This window comes from Chinchilla lanigera, unplaced genomic scaffold (assembly GCF_000276665.1).
Source record: "Chinchilla lanigera isolate Chin_1 unplaced genomic scaffold, ChiLan1.0 scaffold00132, whole genome shotgun sequence".
NCBI lineage: Eukaryota > Metazoa > Chordata > Mammalia > Rodentia > Chinchillidae > Chinchilla > Chinchilla lanigera.
In genome coordinates, this window is record NW_004955533.1 from 3,524,088 (window position 1) to 3,541,333 (window position 17,246).

General features: G+C 49.6%; 1 protein-coding gene across 1 annotated transcript in view; it reads left to right on the forward strand.

Moving 5' to 3' along the window:
* Positions 1-9,747, forward strand: part of Atp10a (ATPase, class V, type 10A) — a gene marked incomplete at its 5' end in the record, with an annotated part of 120,228 nt that extends 110,481 nt beyond the window's left edge. Inside the window, 6 exon segments of the mRNA XM_005410422.2 lie at positions 747-872; positions 5,088-5,288; positions 7,387-7,467; positions 7,544-7,648; positions 8,115-8,302; positions 8,448-9,747. Of these exon segments, the coding sequence (XP_005410479.2) occupies positions 747-872; positions 5,088-5,288; positions 7,387-7,467; positions 7,544-7,648; positions 8,115-8,302; positions 8,448-9,054 (1,308 nt within the window).
* Between the last annotated feature and the right edge of the window lie 7,499 nt (positions 9,748-17,246).

A 17,246-nucleotide genomic window follows, 5' to 3' on the forward strand; every position in this document is an offset into this window, starting at 1 on the left:
CAACAGTGAGTCAGATGCAGATTCCCCTCTCAGCTTGCGGTGCAGGAAGAGGGATGTGCAGCAGCAGTGCTTCGGGCGAGACGAAGGCGGGTGAGGGGCGGGGAAACGCTGGGGCTGGGCCCAAGCTGGCCTCTATCTGTGGGCACCGCACCTACCGCACAGCTTCACACAGCTGTGGATGGTAAACATAGGAGCACAAAATGCCTCTGCCGAACGTAAACAAACTTTTTTCTCGTCATTTTCCCCTAAAAAGTACAGTAGAACAACTATGTATCCGTCTAGAGAAAATAGCCCTAAATGCACCTCCCAGGAGAGCTGAACATCTAGCTCTGATGCCCCCGAGACGGAGCTCCGGCTCGTCTTGGCATTGAGGTGGTGGCATGGTGTGGAGCAGCGTGTCCCCCAGGGCCGAGGAAGGGCAGGGTGACACCATGGATCTCTGGGTTTGCAGCCAATCAAAGAACAGTGTGGAAAAACAAAAGCGCAAAAATGTATAAAACTCATCAATTATGCACCTAGCTTCAGAAGCCTTAAATTAACTTGTAACTTGATATCCCTAAACAAAAGCGTCTGTGAGAGTGTTTTTAATTGAAAGAGATGACAAAGGAACGGACGGTAAAGCCACCCTTCACACGTGTGTGAAGCTGGGTTTTTCCTTCCATGCTTTGACTCATGCTCGGGGGAGATAAGACAGATCTCGTGCTTCGTGAGACGTCACCAATAATGGGAATTCCTTCCCTTTCAAGGCAGTGATGGCCAGCGATTTCGCAGTGCCGAAATTCCGGTACCTGGAAAGACTCCTAATCGTCCACGGACATTGGTGCTACTCACGACTAGCCAATATGGTGCTCTACTTCTTCTACAAAAATACCGTAGGTATTAGACACTGGGCTTGGGAGATGTTTAGGCAGAAGGTCTGGGGCTTGTAGAGACACCACCTGAATGAGGCCAGAGGCCTCCCAGGCCTCCCGTCCATTCTGTCCTCCTTGACGTCTGCGAAGGTCCCCTAGTGCTGGCCTGGCTGTGCACCCCATGGGCTCTGAGAGTAGCTGCACCTCTGCCCTGGAAGGTCAGACACAGGGGCAGAAACCAGGCGAAAGTTCACGTGACTTCCTAGTGAGAAGCAGCGTTGTCCAGAAGCTCGCAGTTTACACAGGGTCACACAGCTAGTGAGCTAGGCAGACCCTGATCATCAGCGGGCACCCCCAAGCTCTCTGCTGCTGTCCTTATGTTTCTCAGGAGCCTGCTGCTGGGGTATGCACAGAGGGGCATCACCCCTTTGAGAGTCATCAGGGAAGATCAAAGGATGAGCAGAAATGCATTTGGTGGTCTTGGTGTCGGGTTTCTTGGTTATGCTCAGATTCCAGTACTGACAGGTGTCTGTCAGAGACACACCGACCCTGGGTCTGACAGGCAAGTCCGCAGCCAGGGCAGGAGCAGTGACCCAACTCTGGAGGGCCTGGAGAACGGTGCGCCCTGTGCTGGCTGACTCCCTCTGCAGTTCATCTCTACAGCAGACTGGCTGTGGACAATTCTGGCTGGGAACCTGGGAACCTAATCCGGATTAGGAGCTTTGAATACAGCACCTGCTTGGTCAGTTTCATGTGGGTCTCAGTGTTGAATCCTGTTTCCCTGGGTAATGAGTTTCTGCAATGCATCCTTTTGCATGGCTCTGCAGGATGGACCCCAATGCCACCCCAGAACTCTGCTTACTTGGAAGAGATTTCTGGATCCTCTGCTGAGCACTCGCTGGGCTGTTGGTCGTAGCTCTGTCTCTGATAACTCATGGCCCAGTATACCAAGAAGGATGCGAAATAAACTCTTGGGATGAGTGACCGTCCCGCATAGTCCCCCAGATCCAGCTTCCTAGGCACCAGCACTCCAGTGTCAGCATTATCTAGTACATTTCTGAAAAAGAATATATTGAAAGGTGTGGTTTTTTCTAATTGCATATGAAAGTCCCTTGCTGACCGGGCTGCCATGAGTATACCTCTTGCTCATGTTCTTAATGTTTCATTCTGGAGGCTGGCACCTACCTTTCTGTTCCCTCTCGGCACCCACCCTCTCACCTGATTTTCAAAACATCTTCTAGCAAATGGCTACAGAGGCTCAGCACCCGTCAGGCTGGTCTGATTGGAGAGGTTTAATCCTGGAAATTAATTTGGACTTTTCCTGGGCCTGTATCCAAGGAAGGTCACGTTGCACTGTCCTGCCTGTGCTAGCCCCTCCTCCACACTAATCTCCAGAGGCTTTTGACTCCTCTGGGAGTGGAGGGACCCAGCCTCATTTCTGTCCCTTGTAAGCAGTGGGGTCTTAAGCAAGTTACAGATTCTCCTTGATTTATGAAGGGGGCTTTGCCCTGGTAAACCCATCACAAGCTGAAAATATTGGAAGTTGAAACTCCGGTGAATGCACACAGCCTCCCTAACATCATAGCTTAGCACCCCATGCACTGTGGAGCCTCTGCTGTTTCCCCTCATGACCCTGTGCTTGACTAGGAACTCTAAGCCAATGCCCAACCTCTGTGTGTGTGTGTGTGTGTGTGTGTGTGTGTGTGTGTGTGTGTGTTTTACCGGGGATTAAATCCAGGGCTCCTGGGCTTCACATATGCTAAGCCAGCTTTCTACCCTAAACTACCTCCCCAGAGGGAGGCTTTGGCCACATATTTCTCACCTAAGCAAATTTTGAGAGAGGCTTTGGCCACATATTTCTCACCTAAGCAAAGATCTACATTCAAAGTGAAGTTTCTGCTGAAAGTACATTGCTTTGTAAAGTTGAAAACTCCTGTTGAATATTGTAAGCTGGATATCCGTATATATTTGCCTTCAGATTTTTTTAACATGAAAAACAAGAAACAAACCTAGGATTGAACTGGCTGATTTCTGAAATGCCCAGTTAAAATTTCTCAGATTGACTGGATGGCAGGAACGATGTGGATCACTCCATTCAACATCTTGGGTCGGAGCACAGCCCCAGAGTGGCCGTCAGGGATGGGCACATCCTCCCGCCCACCTGGGGAGCCCATCCTTGTTGGAGGGCACAGGGAGGGAAGGGACACCTGTGTTTATTCCACATGAGAAGCAGGGCCTTTGTTAACAAGCATCCATCTATGCGAGGTCAGGATAATCACGCTGCCTCCTACCACGAGAGCTTCATTAGTTTTAAGAATAAGTTGGCCTTCCTTTCCAATAGAGAGCAGAGAAGAAGGGTTTCCATAGCAACAGTGGTTTGGAAACAAAGCTCTTTGGTACCACAGGAGACAGAATCTCAATTATCTAAGTGCTCTTCTTCCTCTTTCCCTTGACTCTGTTTGCTCACGGATGACTCATTAGGCTGAGCCCGTGGGAAAGAAAGTCAGCCGTGGGCAGAAGGAAAGAAAGAAAGTCAGTGAAAAGTCCAAGTCTGTGGGTTGTGGGTGAGGAGGGGGAAAGTCGAGAGATTTTCATCACAGATTGAAACCAGACCTGGAGGACACATGTCGTCATAGTTTCCCTGAGAGCCTGGCATTTGTTCTGGTCCTCACAACAAAAATCCCTCGGGTCAAGAAACCAAAGCTGGGGGAGGTTAAAGAACTGAATCAAGGTCAAAGGTGTTAGATAACCACAACGCCAAAGCCAAAGCCCAGGCTGGCAGTGCCCAGCAGAGAACGTTCGTCCATGGCACCAGGTTCCCCATGGAGCCATCCCTGAGCCTGGTCTGAGACCCATCTATAGCTGCACAAATTGGGTCCATCATTTTGCATCTTGGAACCTCGGTGTCCTCTAAATGGTAAAAATAGTGGCTGTGCGTGAGCCTCTAACAAAGGAAATTAGGATCCTGCTCGCTACCAACAGCATGCTGCGGGAGCACCTGGCAGTGTGTCAGCAGCCCTGGGGAGCACTACTAGTGCATGGGCCCTTCAGTCCTCCCAACAACCTTATGGCTAAGTGTCACGGGGGTACCTGGGTCATGGACAGGGAAACTAAGGCAGCAAGGGCTGAATGGTCAGTTCCCTGGAGCTAAATGTAGGCTGTTCTCTGCGTTAGCTTTGGATCACTGTAACAAAATCCCTGAGATGAACAGCTTGTACGGAGCAAGGCTTAGTTTGGTTCACAGTTTCAGAAGTCTCGGTCCATGGCAGCTCGGTCCTGTGGCCTTTAGTCCCGTGGCAAGGCAGCGCAGGGTGGCAGGGCATGTGGCAGGGGCAGCTGCTCACCTCATGGATGCCAGGAAGCAAAGAAAGAGAGAGAAGGAGGCTAGGGGACCAATGCCCCCTTCAAGGCACAGCCGCGATGAGCTCATTCCTTCCACCAGCCCCGCCTCCCCGCATAGCGTCACGGGCCGGGAAGCAAGCATTCAACACGTGAGCCATCAAGGGGTTTCAAGATCCAAGTCATTAGAGTTGTGGCTGCTAAACTGCCATGTGCCCATAGATGGCACTCAGGGAAGCCACCGGTTCTCAGCGGTTTAGGAATCCTGGGGAAAGACCCCTCCTGGCTCCCCCTCCTACTGGGTGTGAGGAGATGGTCCAGCCTCCCTGCTCCACTCCTACTGCCAGGATGGAAGATAATGCCTGCCGCCACCTGCCAGCAGTGGGCCAGTGTGTAGCAAAGGCTCAGCTGGGTCAGTGTTGATGGCATCATTGTCTGGCTGATGTGCTTGCTTCTCTGTGTCTTCCACTCCATGGAAGTAGTAACCGTCTGTGCTCCTCACTGAAAAGGCAAGGTGACTAACAAGGGGGACAAGGATGTCGCCAAGGGAGATTTTGTTGGGGGCACAAAAGGCACAGTGGTCTTAGAGAGAAGCCACAGCCCTAGCCCACCCTTCCAAACCTTCATTCTGTTTTACACTAACGATCTACAGCTCTTCAGGCATAAAACCTCATCTGTCCCAAGGCTGCTGCATCCCTGGGGCTTAAGAGACCAGGAAGGGCTGGGGAAAGCAGAGAGGGAGAGACAGAGGCCAGCAGCAGAGCTATGATCAGAGGGCATCGCTGCTTGTTGATTTTACCTTTACAGAAAAACTGCCAAACTTTCAGAGCCCTCTGGTGGGAATCTGTGAGGGCAGCGAAGGATACCCTGGTCTTGTTCTCTCTCTCTTGGCTGCAGATGTTCGTGGGCCTCCTGTTCTGGTTCCAGTTTTACTGTGGCTTCTCGGCGTCCGCCATGATTGATCAGTGGTATTTGATCTTCTTCAACCTGCTCTTCTCATCGCTTCCCCAGCTCGTGACTGGGGTGCTAGACAAGGACGTGTCGGCAGATGTGCTGCTGCTGGAGCCGCAGCTCTACAAGAGTGGCCAGAAGATGGAGGTAGGCTTTGAGTGGCTGCCCCACCCCCTGGTTCCTGGCCCTCAGTACCCAAGTGCACAGAAAGTGCATGTCTCCAAGATTCCTTTAACAGACACCCTGTGGAACTGACCTGGGGTGAGAAAAGTGAATGTTGTCTGCTGGCCTCTGCAGTGCGCCACATTCCCCGGAGTTGCAGTGGTGATGTCGCTGAGAACATTAACTTGTTAGGGAGGAAGTTTGTTTAGATAGCTCATGGTTTAAAAGGGCAGATCCACTGCTGCAGCCCTGTGGTGGATGGCAGGGCTGGGGAACTAACTGCTCACGTCAGGAGCCAGGAAGCCAAGGGCAAGAGACTCACTCCCACCTTTCCTTCAAGGGCACAGCCCAAGGCCCAGGACCCCACTGGGCCCCATCCTGAAGGCGCCACCCCCTCCCAGTGGTGCCTCCCTGGGAACTCAGCTTTTCACATACACACATACACACGCGCGCGCGCACACACACACACACACACACACGCGCGCGCGCACACACACACACACACACACACACACGGACCTTTGGGCAGCTCAACCATGGCACGCAGTAAATACACAAGGTAAAAGCCCTCTCCACCCAGGCGTCTCGAGAGCCCACCCCAACTCTGAGTCAGTCACAGGTGACAGCTAAGGCTCAGTAGGGTCCTCTACAGCCAGCCAGAGCAAGTTCTTTTCAGTGGGACTTGAAAGCAGACAGACACGTAGGGAAAACCATCAAACCACTGAAAGAACAAACAGATGTAAATATATGTTGACCTCAGCCCCATGATACACACACTAAGGATCAGCTGCTTCCAGCCAGCCATTCAAGCAGGGCACCCGAGTATTTCTGAGCATGCGAGAAGACTGGCACCCTCCTCCTCCTGCAACAATCTCCAATTCAGGATTCATGCCCTTGCACGTTAACATCCCTTGGCCACTTCTGTGAACATTTGTTCCCCACTGGAGCAGGCTGCTTGGGGTTAGACAGGTGCAGCTTGACATCTGTCATCTAGGAAAATCGTATTGTTCATCTCCTCAGCCAGCCAAACTTTCGCTGCAAGTCTCTCGTGTGGAGTGAGGTGGCCAGCAGGAGGAGACGGCCGGCACTTTCCTGACGTGCTGGTAGATGCTCCTCGTCCCCTCTGCATTTCCTGCAGGGAAAAGTCCATGCCAGCTACTCGGAATTTAGCAGGGTTAAATACAAGTGTGGTTACCCAGGAAACGAAACCTCAGTATGCCTATGTCAAGGTTATTTTTGCCTGTGGGTATATAGTCATCTTCGTCTGCCTGGCGCCACTGTAGTGAAAGACCCGAAGCAAGCTATTTAAGAAGAGGCATGTTTCGGTCCTGGTCCTAGAGGTGTGAGGTGGCAGAGCTGCACCTGGTGACAACTTTGTTGCTGGCAGCATCTGGACGCAGAGCAGAGCATCTTGTGGCACGAGGCAGGAAGCTCTGAGTGGCTGTCTCCTCTGGTCTCCTTACAAAGCCATAAATACTCCATGCCGGGGTCTCCACCTTGATAACTTCACCCCATCTATCGTCAGACTAAGTTTCCACCCCCCTTCGTCGTTCCCAGTGGGGATTAAATTTCAATCTATGAACCTTTGGAGGCCATGGTCAAACCACATCCAAATCATAGCAGTTGCTTTTCACTTTTAACAGAGGACCCATCTATCATGGAATTTAAAAATTTAAGAAACACCTTTAAGAATCCTTCTAAGGGACTCACCACAAAGCCCTGGCAAAGTAGAGCATGGAAAGAAGAGAAGGGCTTATGTCAGGCGAGAACATCTAGAACTTCAGGTCTCTTCCTGCTGTGGGGAAATGTTCCCATGCAAGGTTTAGAGAGTACTTTCCTCTTACTGCTGGCCTATACCTACTCCAGCTCGTTTTTGGATACAGAAGCTGCAGCTCAGCTGCGAACGGTTCCACAGGCACTTGGCTTCTCATCTACCATCTGGGGCCTCATCCCTCCCAAAGCCCCGAATAGCAAGCTTTCCTCCAGTGGCTCGAGGTGTGCCAAGGGCCCTCACATCCCACAGAACATCATCTGGAGAGAGAAGCGCTTCCCTGTAATCTCCCTTCTCGTTTTTGTGTCCTAGGAATACCGGCCGCGCGCTTTCTGGTTAAACATGGTCGACGCTGCCTTCCAGAGCTTGATTTGCTTTTTCATTCCTTACCTGGTAAGTTGGCCTCCAGCGTGGTTTTCCTGTACCCACATCCAGGGGCCCACGGACATGGGGTGCTGCTGTCTTTCAGGCCTACTATGACTCCGACGTGGACGTGTTCACCTGGGGCACCCCCATCACAGCCATCGCACTGCTCACCTTCCTCCTGCACCTGGGTATTGAAACCAAAACCTGGGTACGCGCTGCCTCTCATGTCACATCCCTGAGGGCCCATGCTGCGGGCCCCACTTCCCGGCAGGCTCCGGGAGGTCTCGTTTCTTTGAGCAGACAGGAGCCCCAAACGCTGGCCTCCCCGTGACAAGAATGAAGACAACCTGGACTGGAGCTCCCCAGCATGGGAGCTGCCAGAGCCCCCACCCACGGCCCAGGGCAGCTCTCAGCTCCTCCTGCCTCTCCCGCCCTTCGTCCCTTGTCCCTCACCAACACTCTCTCCCCTGGTCTCCTGTATTGCTCTCACGTCCCTGTCCCCGGTTGGTTCCTGAAGCTTCGCTAAGCCCCACCAGCCACCCATGGCAAAGAAACCCCCAGTTTTTCCTAAGCCGTCAGGATCTCCCACCCGCTCAGGAACAACTCACGCTTTTTCTCTCCACCACTGTCACCACTTTTAAGTTGAAATAAAAGCCTTTTCTGTTTCCCCTCAGACCTGGCTCAACTGGATGGCGTGTGGCTTCAGTATCCTTTTATTCTTGGTGGTGGCTTTGATCTATAATTCTGCCTGTTCAACCTGCTATCCTCCATCTAACCCTTACTGGACCATGCAGACGTTACTGGGAGACCCTGTGTTTTACTTGATCTGCCTCGTAACACCTGTCACTGCACTGCTGCCCAGGTGGGTATCAGAGACAGCACCCTGGAGTCCTGGCTGAGCCTAGGCATGTGTGCGTTACTGTGGCTTTGCCCTGTGGAGCCGCAGGAAGCTCCGAGGCACCTCCTGCAGCGGCAGCTCCTGACTTCTCCTTCTGTGCTCTTTCCAGATTATTCTTCAAAGCCCTCCAGGGAAGCCTGTTCCCTACCCAGCTGCAGCTGGGACGCCAGTTGGCCAAGAAATGCCACAAGTCACCCAAGACTCCCAAAGACACCTTTGCTCAGGGACACCTGCCAAGAGAGCCAAAGACTGAGCTCTCCCGAGGGAGCACTGGGAACCCCTCCGAGTCCCCCTCTAGGGACTGTGCCTTGCACACCTCCCCGCACATGCAGCAGCCACCAGCCTGCTCTCCCAAGGCCAGCGGGGAGCCCAGCGCTGTGGACACAAGCATGCCGCTCAGAGAGAACAACCTTCTGGAGTCCCCGGGGTCTTCCACGGCGGGGGAGGCTGTGTCAGGAGAGTGTCCCAGGGATCACCAGAGGAAGCGGCTCGGCACGAGCCAGGCGGTGCCTCTGTCGTCCCTCTTCAGCCTACCCAACCTCAGCTCGCTTGGCTGTGTGTCCTCCCTGTCGCTGGTCAGCGGGCTGGGCAGTGTCCTGCGGTTCTCCAGAAGTAGTTTACATGTGGACAAGAGGGACAGTGAGTTCCTGTCCAATCCCCCGCAGCCAGAGCCGGACCTGTCCGGCTTGCAGAGACAGACTGCAGAGTACCTCTAGATCACCCGAAGGGACGACGGGCCGGCAGCCTCTGTGGAAACCTTAAAATGTCCTTTTTTATATGTATAACATAGATGTTAATATTTATGTTTATTATTTGCACAGAAGAGTTCTAGGGAGATATATTTTTAAATGTTTCCAGGCTAACACAGGAAATGAGAGGTACCCCCAGAAAGTTTATTTTTTAAAGTTCTAAGTAAAGTATGTTGATAAAGAAAAATAAGAGCTGTAACGTATATATGTGTATGTATATATAAAGTTTAAGGAAGAGGGACACTTGAAAAGTGTGTTTAAATTTATTTTTTCATCTCATTTTGTAAGAAAAAGAAATATGACTTCTTTCTTCAAGACCCATGACTCTGCTTTCTCTGAGAAAAAATCCATGATTATGCGCAGTGAACCCGAGTGGGTGCGGGTGCGGAGGAGCCATGGAGCCGTGCAGGGCAGACGGCGTGTGGCCCCCAAGGCAGACCCTCCACCAGTTTGGGCTGGGGCTGTTGGCCTGCTCCTCTTCACCCAGGAAAGGGGAAGTGAAACCTCAAGGAAAACGGATGCATGAATTTCATTCCAGCACTCAGTTCCACGCAGGCATTCCTTTCACAAAGATCACTTCGTAGGTATGACAGCCCCGCCGGTTAGTATTTTGCCTGTTAGACTCATCATAAGCAATAAACAGCTTCACTTTGTAAAGAGCTTGTTGGCTGCTGCCTTTGTACAACCTGTCAGTGTGCGACCCAGGCCCTGCAATGCAGAGAGAGCAGAGGATCAGCAGACAAAGACCTCAGGGAAGTGTGGCTCTGTGCAGATAGAAAATGCAGCTCATCTGGTCAAACAGAAAGGGAAGGGGCGAGCTTGTGTGCGAGTCCAGAGGAGGACGGCCTCAGGGACAGGGGGCCCATCCGCTCAGATCCGGGCACTGTGGCCTGGCCGTGCGCTCCAGGGTCCTGGCCTGCTCTGGTCGGTCAAGCAGTGGTGCTGGGAGGCAGGCGTTCAGGCCCTGAGGGCTTTGTCTCGTAAGTGGGTCGCTGTCACCTTAAGAAGGGCTCGTGGGGCAGCCGGCCCTGCTTCCCTGACTCGTGAACACACAGCGGGAAGGCCCTCACGGGTGCAGGTGCCTGGATCTTGGCCTTGCAGCCTCCGGGGCTGTGAGGAAGGAATCTCCATTCTTTACCAATGACCCATCCTCATCCTCTGCTCCAGCAGCACAAAACAGACTAAGACACGAGGCTCCCCGCACCCCTTCCACTGCTTCTGTCCTGAGGCTGCCTCCGTCCTAGGTGACACAGTTCCTACCGTCACCCCAAGCAGCACTGAGGTGCCTGTGCTTGTCCAGAGTGAGGGCGCTGCTGTCCACACCACCAGCCCCGCCCTGTATGGGTCACACAGCAGCCTCCAGACCCCTTACAGGTGACCTGAGGGCAGGTGACCTGATGGGGAAGGGTCCATCTTCCCCAAAGAACCTGGGCCGCAGGAGGGGATCCTCAGAGGAGCATGTGGGGGGCCTCTGTCAGCTGGGGGAGGCAAGCAGGGGCTGGAAGCAGCCTCTGCAGCCTTCAGTGTGGGGCCAAAGGTGACACCATGTTCACCCTCTCTCCCCACAACCAGTGCCAGCCGGTCCACTCAGCTCAGAAACGTGCACAGGGCTATTTGTAATTGAAGTACTCTAACTCTGATCGTAAGTACAGGACTGAAGTCCTCCCGACCTGCACATCTGACACTTCAGAATGCCCCGCTTCCCACACAGTCCTGCACTCACAACCGGTCTCACAAAGGACGTCTTCCCTCTTAGCAAGGGGGATGCCAGGCGATGACTTCAAGAAGATGCAAGCCAAAGCCAGTTTAGAGAAGTAAGCATTGCAGACACCTCAGGAGTTTACAGGATGAGGAACATGCTGAACAGCTTGCAATAGCTAGATACCCTGCCACATGCCCATAATCCCTGCACTCGGGGAAGCTGAGGCAGGAGGATGGCAAATCTGAGCACAGCCTGGGCAACTCAGTGACTTAGCCAGACCCCATCTCAAAATAAAAAATAAAATGAGGGTTGGGGATGTGGCTCAGGGCAAAAGCCCTAGATTCAATCCTTAGTAATACAAAAAGGAAAAAAAAAATTTACAATAATAATAATCTTTCACAACCAACTTTGACACGGAAATGAACATGATATGTGTCTTTATTGTATGTGTTTGCAATACATGATAATGACATCCTTCTTGGGGAAGTGGTACACAAATTGCATCTGGATCGTTTTTACTCCCTCAGTCCCTCAGTCTCCCCTCTCCCTCAGTCCCCAGACCTACCTCCCTGTTTCCTACTATCTTTATGTTTTCTTCTTTAAATTATGTTCATTATGGGTATCTCAGAGAAGCCTTCTCTGTCAGATTTATTTCATTTAACACTGTGGTCCCAAGAACCATCCATTTTTCTACAAATGACTCAAATTTATCCTCCTTTATGGTTGAGTCATACTCCATTGTGTATGTATACCACATTTAATGTATCTTTTCATCTGTCAGTGGGCATATAGAGGGAATTTCATGATTGTCTCATAAAAGCACCAGATGTTACCAAATCCTAGTAGCAAATATAAATCCATAGAAAGGCTGACTACTAAAGACAGCTCTGCTTTTGGCAACAAGATAGCTGGATTAATTACTTGACATTTTACAGCATGCCTAGTTCAAAGTCAAACCCATTCATTTAAATTCTTGGTTCAGATGCTTTGTCCTCTTGGCCTTGTATGCCTAGCACTCGTACAGAATCTAGCAGTTTAATGTGCTTAGCAAATGTTGGGTGAATCCACAAATAAATGCCAATGGCAAAATACTACAGGTATTCTTGTTAAAATCAGAGATTAAAGAAAATTGACTTGTTGTAACTCATTATTATTTAATATTTTCTAGAATGTCTGGGTAATGCAATAAGACATGAATTTTTAAAAAGAATTATTATTGGAGTGTTACAGACCAAATTATCATTATTTATACATGATATGATTATATACCTGGAAAATCCAAAGGAATAAATTAAAAGGCTCTCAAAACTAATAAAAGGAAATAAATGTACAAAGAAAACAAACCACAGCTTCTCCACAGAGCAGTAGTAACCAGGAAGACGTACTAATGAAAGCAGGAAAAGATCTCATTCGTTGATATAACACAGCTAACAAATATTCAATTGCTAAGAAATCATTTTGGTAAATATAAAGACAGCTTATCAGAATTTAAGAAGATGTTAATCAACATCCTAAGTACAAAAGTATGCCTCACTCCTAGGTTAAAAAATAAATGCTATCAATCTGCTGCATTTCATGATTTCTGTAGCTTTTTATTTTTTTCATTTTTTCCTTCTTTCTTTCTTTAGGTGTTTCTGAGATTAACAAAATGGTTTTAGAGTTTATCTGGAAGGGTGTAATATAGGCAAAAACATCAAAGAAAATCCCAGGAAATAAAAGTCAGAAAGGGAACACTTCCGTTTTATAGGATGAGGTGCTACCCAACACTGGAATGAGAAGAAAATCAAGCTCATTTAAAAAAAGGTAAACGAGAGCCCAGATGGTAAAATATTTTATGAAGTACTAACACTCAAAATAATGTGCAATCAATCCAAGAAAAGACCCAGACAGAAGAGATTTGATGTATCATTATACGTAAGAGTTTAGTTTGTGCCTTAAAACGGATTAGAAATCAGTGAGAAATATTTACTAAATCATATGGATAACCACCACGTGACTTAAGGTAGAAACCCATAGTGTGATGAGAACGTAAAGCAATTGTCAGATTTCGCACAGCTGGCCCCTCTGGCTCTTGCCACAACCATTGGGTTCCTGACTACCTTTCGCTCAGGGACCTCACTCCAGCGTCCCCGCCCGCAGCCTCATCTCAGCCTGCCCTGCACCTCCTTAGCCCATTCTGGATGTGGCTTCCTGCTCCACATTATCTGGAGCCACCTATCTGAACCTGCTAAGACACGGGCCTGCAAATTCCTTCAGCTCCTCACCATGGTGAGGAACTAAGGGGCAGAAAGCGTCATCCTGCCCAGACCCTGGGTCCCCACCAGTCAGTCCCAGGGCGGAGGCTTTGGCAAGGAAATCGTAACAGGAAGTGTGGCTCACCTGCAGATAAATGACAGATAAAACCTCCAAAGAGGAAAGCCATTGTCATAAGACTATTGCAATATTTGTATAGTGTACAATAATCAAAATTGGAAGACTGGCCAGCTGGGGAGAGTTGTGACACATACAGAAAGAGTTATGTGATGCCCGGGACTGCTATGAATCAGTAACACCAAGGTCAAGTCAGTATTTGGCCACAGACCGATGCACTGAACGCTTGTTTTGAGTGAGATCAAGCCTCTGGAAAGAAACTGGGCAATGTAGAACAAAACACCTTCAACCTGTTCATTTTCTTGGACCCAGTAATTCTACTTTGGAGACCAAATCTAAAGAAAATAATCTATTATGTACATTTAAGATTTCCTTATATTTAGCAATAAAAATTTGGGGACAATTTGAGTGAATGTCAGTGAAGTCATGACTAAGTAATTTCAGGAAAAGTCAGAGCAGTCATATATCCAAAACATGGACTCCACTGAGGGAAACATCAGAAAAGGATAGAAGGTCAGAAACCACTTACTTTATTCCCCAAAATGTAGTCAAATGCGTAATACAAAGTGTGGCACTTGTTACACTCCAAATATTTGCTGAACTGAGATAAAAACCCCATCATGTATGACGATGGGTAGCGGGCGTGTAATGCTGTTATGACCACACCAAAGAATACACTTAGTTCAACACCCCTGTGGAGCTGTCTACTGAATGCAGTGGACCTAAAGCATTCTTATCTCCATTAACATTTGTTTCTGGATCCAAATCATTGAAAAACAGCATGGTGGAAACTACATATGACCCCTTCAAAAAACTGGATTTTTGAGTAGCCATAGAGCAACTGTGCATCTCCCCAAAATGTTATTTCCTCTCTGGAATCCTTTTCCTAATTGGCAAATTGGTCCAAGTAAATTGGACCAATTTATAGGAAGTCATTTTAGTTCTAGAATTCTACCCTTTTCAGACAGACCATCCTACATTAGAAAAATAAAAAGAACAGTGAAAATCTTGTGTGCAGCTCCATGGTAGTGTACTTGCTTAGCAGGTTACAAGGCCCTAGGGTTCATCTGCCAAGAAAAGAGAAAAGTTGTAGATGCTATAGGATGCCAGCCAGAGCCAAAATTTCTCTGAGCAATTGTATTCCCAAGCTCACATTCTCTCCCTGCTTTGCAGTGAGTGCCTTGGTTTCCTTGGGTAGGAGAAGGGCCTCACTCCCTGCCTCAGTTCTAAACAGCTAGAAGGGTCACCTGCTCAGAGGTCCCAGCGGGACCAGCCAAGGGCTCTGCTACACCTTCATCATGCTCAGGGGTCCCTGCTTTGGGATCTTCCTTCCATTGCTTTAAGGTCATTCCAAGGGCATTTCCCAGTAAAGTGGCTGCACACAAATCTCAATCTCTGCTTCCTGGGGAGCCTGACTTTGAAACAGCTCCAAAATCAGGGAACAATAATCCTAGGGAAAGCCAGGACATGACTCTTGATGATTTAAATCATTCTTAAGCAGACATCAAAATATGTATATGAAATATAATTGAAAAGTTTAATATAAAATTGCATTAAGATGTATCTGTATCTTAAAGAGAGATCTTAATACATCTTTGTATTAAAATTGGTCCCTGCTGCCTTGAATTTATTATCCACAAGTACAACTCAGTTTCTGTTAGTACTTTTTGAAAGTAGATAGGTACGTTGCCTAGCTGATCTCCACAGCGGCCACAGGCCTCTCTGTCACACGGGTCACTACTGCACAAGTCCCCAGGCTGTCCCAGGAGGATCTGTAGGTTACAGTTCTTTCACATCTCAGCCCACCCATTCTAACATGATCCCAGCACGGTGTTGCTTACTGAATGAATCCCTTCCTGTGTTTGATTTTAAAAGCAAGAAAACTCTTGAACAATTTGAACTTAGTTTATACCTAACTTGAGGCACGGGTTAGAGATCAATGAAAATGTATTCAGGACAGTGGTAATGGTGTTGCTTTCTCCCTGTCCACGTTACTAAAGTCACACCCACAGGCCTCTACTGGAAAGTTAATGGCATGGTTCAGATAGCAGAGAGCATACATTAAGCTCTCCTCAACCAAGCCCAGTCCCAGCCCGCACATGGCACGCCTCCAGCTCTGCTGGGAGAACCATCCTCTGCTTTCACACATCGCCTCCACTGTGCCCACCATGGGTCGTGACCGAGGTTAGTCATCACTTCAGCTCAGGGCAAGTTTCAGGTGACTCAGGTCTTCTTCATTAATTAGGATGCTAATTTCTGCAGCCTGCGGCTAATCCAACACGCAAGCGCTGGGTGGTTCACCGGCCTGAAAGCCCTCTGGTTTTCACGCCTCCCCAGCCTTTCTGGCTGGAGGGAGGAAACCTGGCCTCTGGGAGCCGTGGGGGAATTTCCTGTGCTCAAGGCGTGCCTGGCTTCTCTCATTTCCCTCCCCTCCTGCAGCAAGGGTGCCTCTGAAATACTCCAGGCAAATTAGGTTTTCACTACAGAAGTGATTTCTGGGCTCATAATTTATTTTTGAAGGGGTTATCTGTTAGTTTTACAGATTTCCAACTCTGCATTTCAAAGTTAAATGACAAAAAAATAATGAATAATGCAAGATATACTGGTTGTGCTACTCCGGCAAATCAACACAGAGAAATGCAAAAATGTTCCAGGCAGCAAGGACTAAGCCCATCTGCAGTTTTGGGACAAAGTCATGGATCTTAAAGAGACCTGGCCAGGGACACAGCCCCCGAATAAAACCAAGGAGGGGAGTGCGTCTCAGCTGCTGAGTGTGAACTGCTCAGTCATTTATTATAAACAAAAGTCCACACCTCGTGTGGGCAGCTGCAGTTTCTCTTCCTGGGTGGCACTTGGAACGGGAGCTCAGAACGCGCCCCCTGGCCTCCTGGGCATGAGGAGCTGCAGTGGTTCCTCTGTTTGGAAAGTGCTTGCAGACTTCCAACCCTGTATGAGGGACAGTACTTGGTGCAGTGTATAGGACAGCTCTGCCTTGCCGTCCGTCCACTGCGAGAACACCCAGGGTGAGCCTCCTCTGTCTCCCCCAGCTGCGCCTGCACACCAGCACACACAGCTCATGGCCAGGCGTGCCACCTCCTCAGCTTCGGGGGAGAGTCTCAGGCCAGGAGAGCCACACCCATGCTGTCACCACACTCTTCGTTAGTCTAGTAGGAGTGCTGTCCAGGAAACATGCAACCTTCTGAGCTGGAAAAAATAACACTGGTGAAGCTGAGAAAAATCACTCCAGTGAGTGTGCAAGGTGTCGTGTTGGCTGTCACACATCCAGGTGACTTCAGCACAGTTCAGGCCATACGAAGCAGACACCAGCAAAAGGCGCCGAGACCCTGCAGAGATGGTGTGTTTCACATCAGATGCCAGAGAGAAGCAGTGCCGCTCATCTGCCTTCTCTAAATACAGGAAAGGACGCCAATGTTTTACTATTCTTGAGACTTTTGAATAGGGTGACCGCACATGTGAGCCCAGGCCAGGGAGGCTGTGTAAGCTCTTCTCATGACAGTCATGAAAGGCACAGTTAGTCCTTCAAAACCCTCCCAGTTCTGGCTCACTGTGGAAACGCAGCTGCCCCGAGTTGGAAGACTGAACCTGTGTGTGGTTCTGAGTCCAATCCCGTCCCACCACAGCTGAGTGCAGTTCTGGGTCCTGAGTCTTCTTGGCATGAACAGAGACATAAAAACCCTGGAGCTGTTTACAGCCGAAGACAGCATGGGGTGCCGAGCAAGGACCACGCAGGCAGGAAAGCACCTCCTTCTCTACGGATTTTACTGTAACGCATTGGTGCTGGGCAGGAGTAGGCAAGACAGACACCCAGGAAGCTCCACTCCTTCTCTGTCTGGTTTGTAATTTTCCACCGAGTTCCTGTGGAAAAGGGTAGGAGGGTTCACTCTCTTCCCTTCCCAGTGACATCCTAGGTGTAATGGGTGGAACATTGTGTCAGCTTGAGAAGATGAGGTTAACTACAGGACTCAACGGGGTGCCAGGGCCCTAACTTTGTAAACATCCTGAGCCTGTGCAAGAGGAGGGCACAGAGATGGTGTGTACGGGCAGCCTGCATACAATGTAAGGGAGG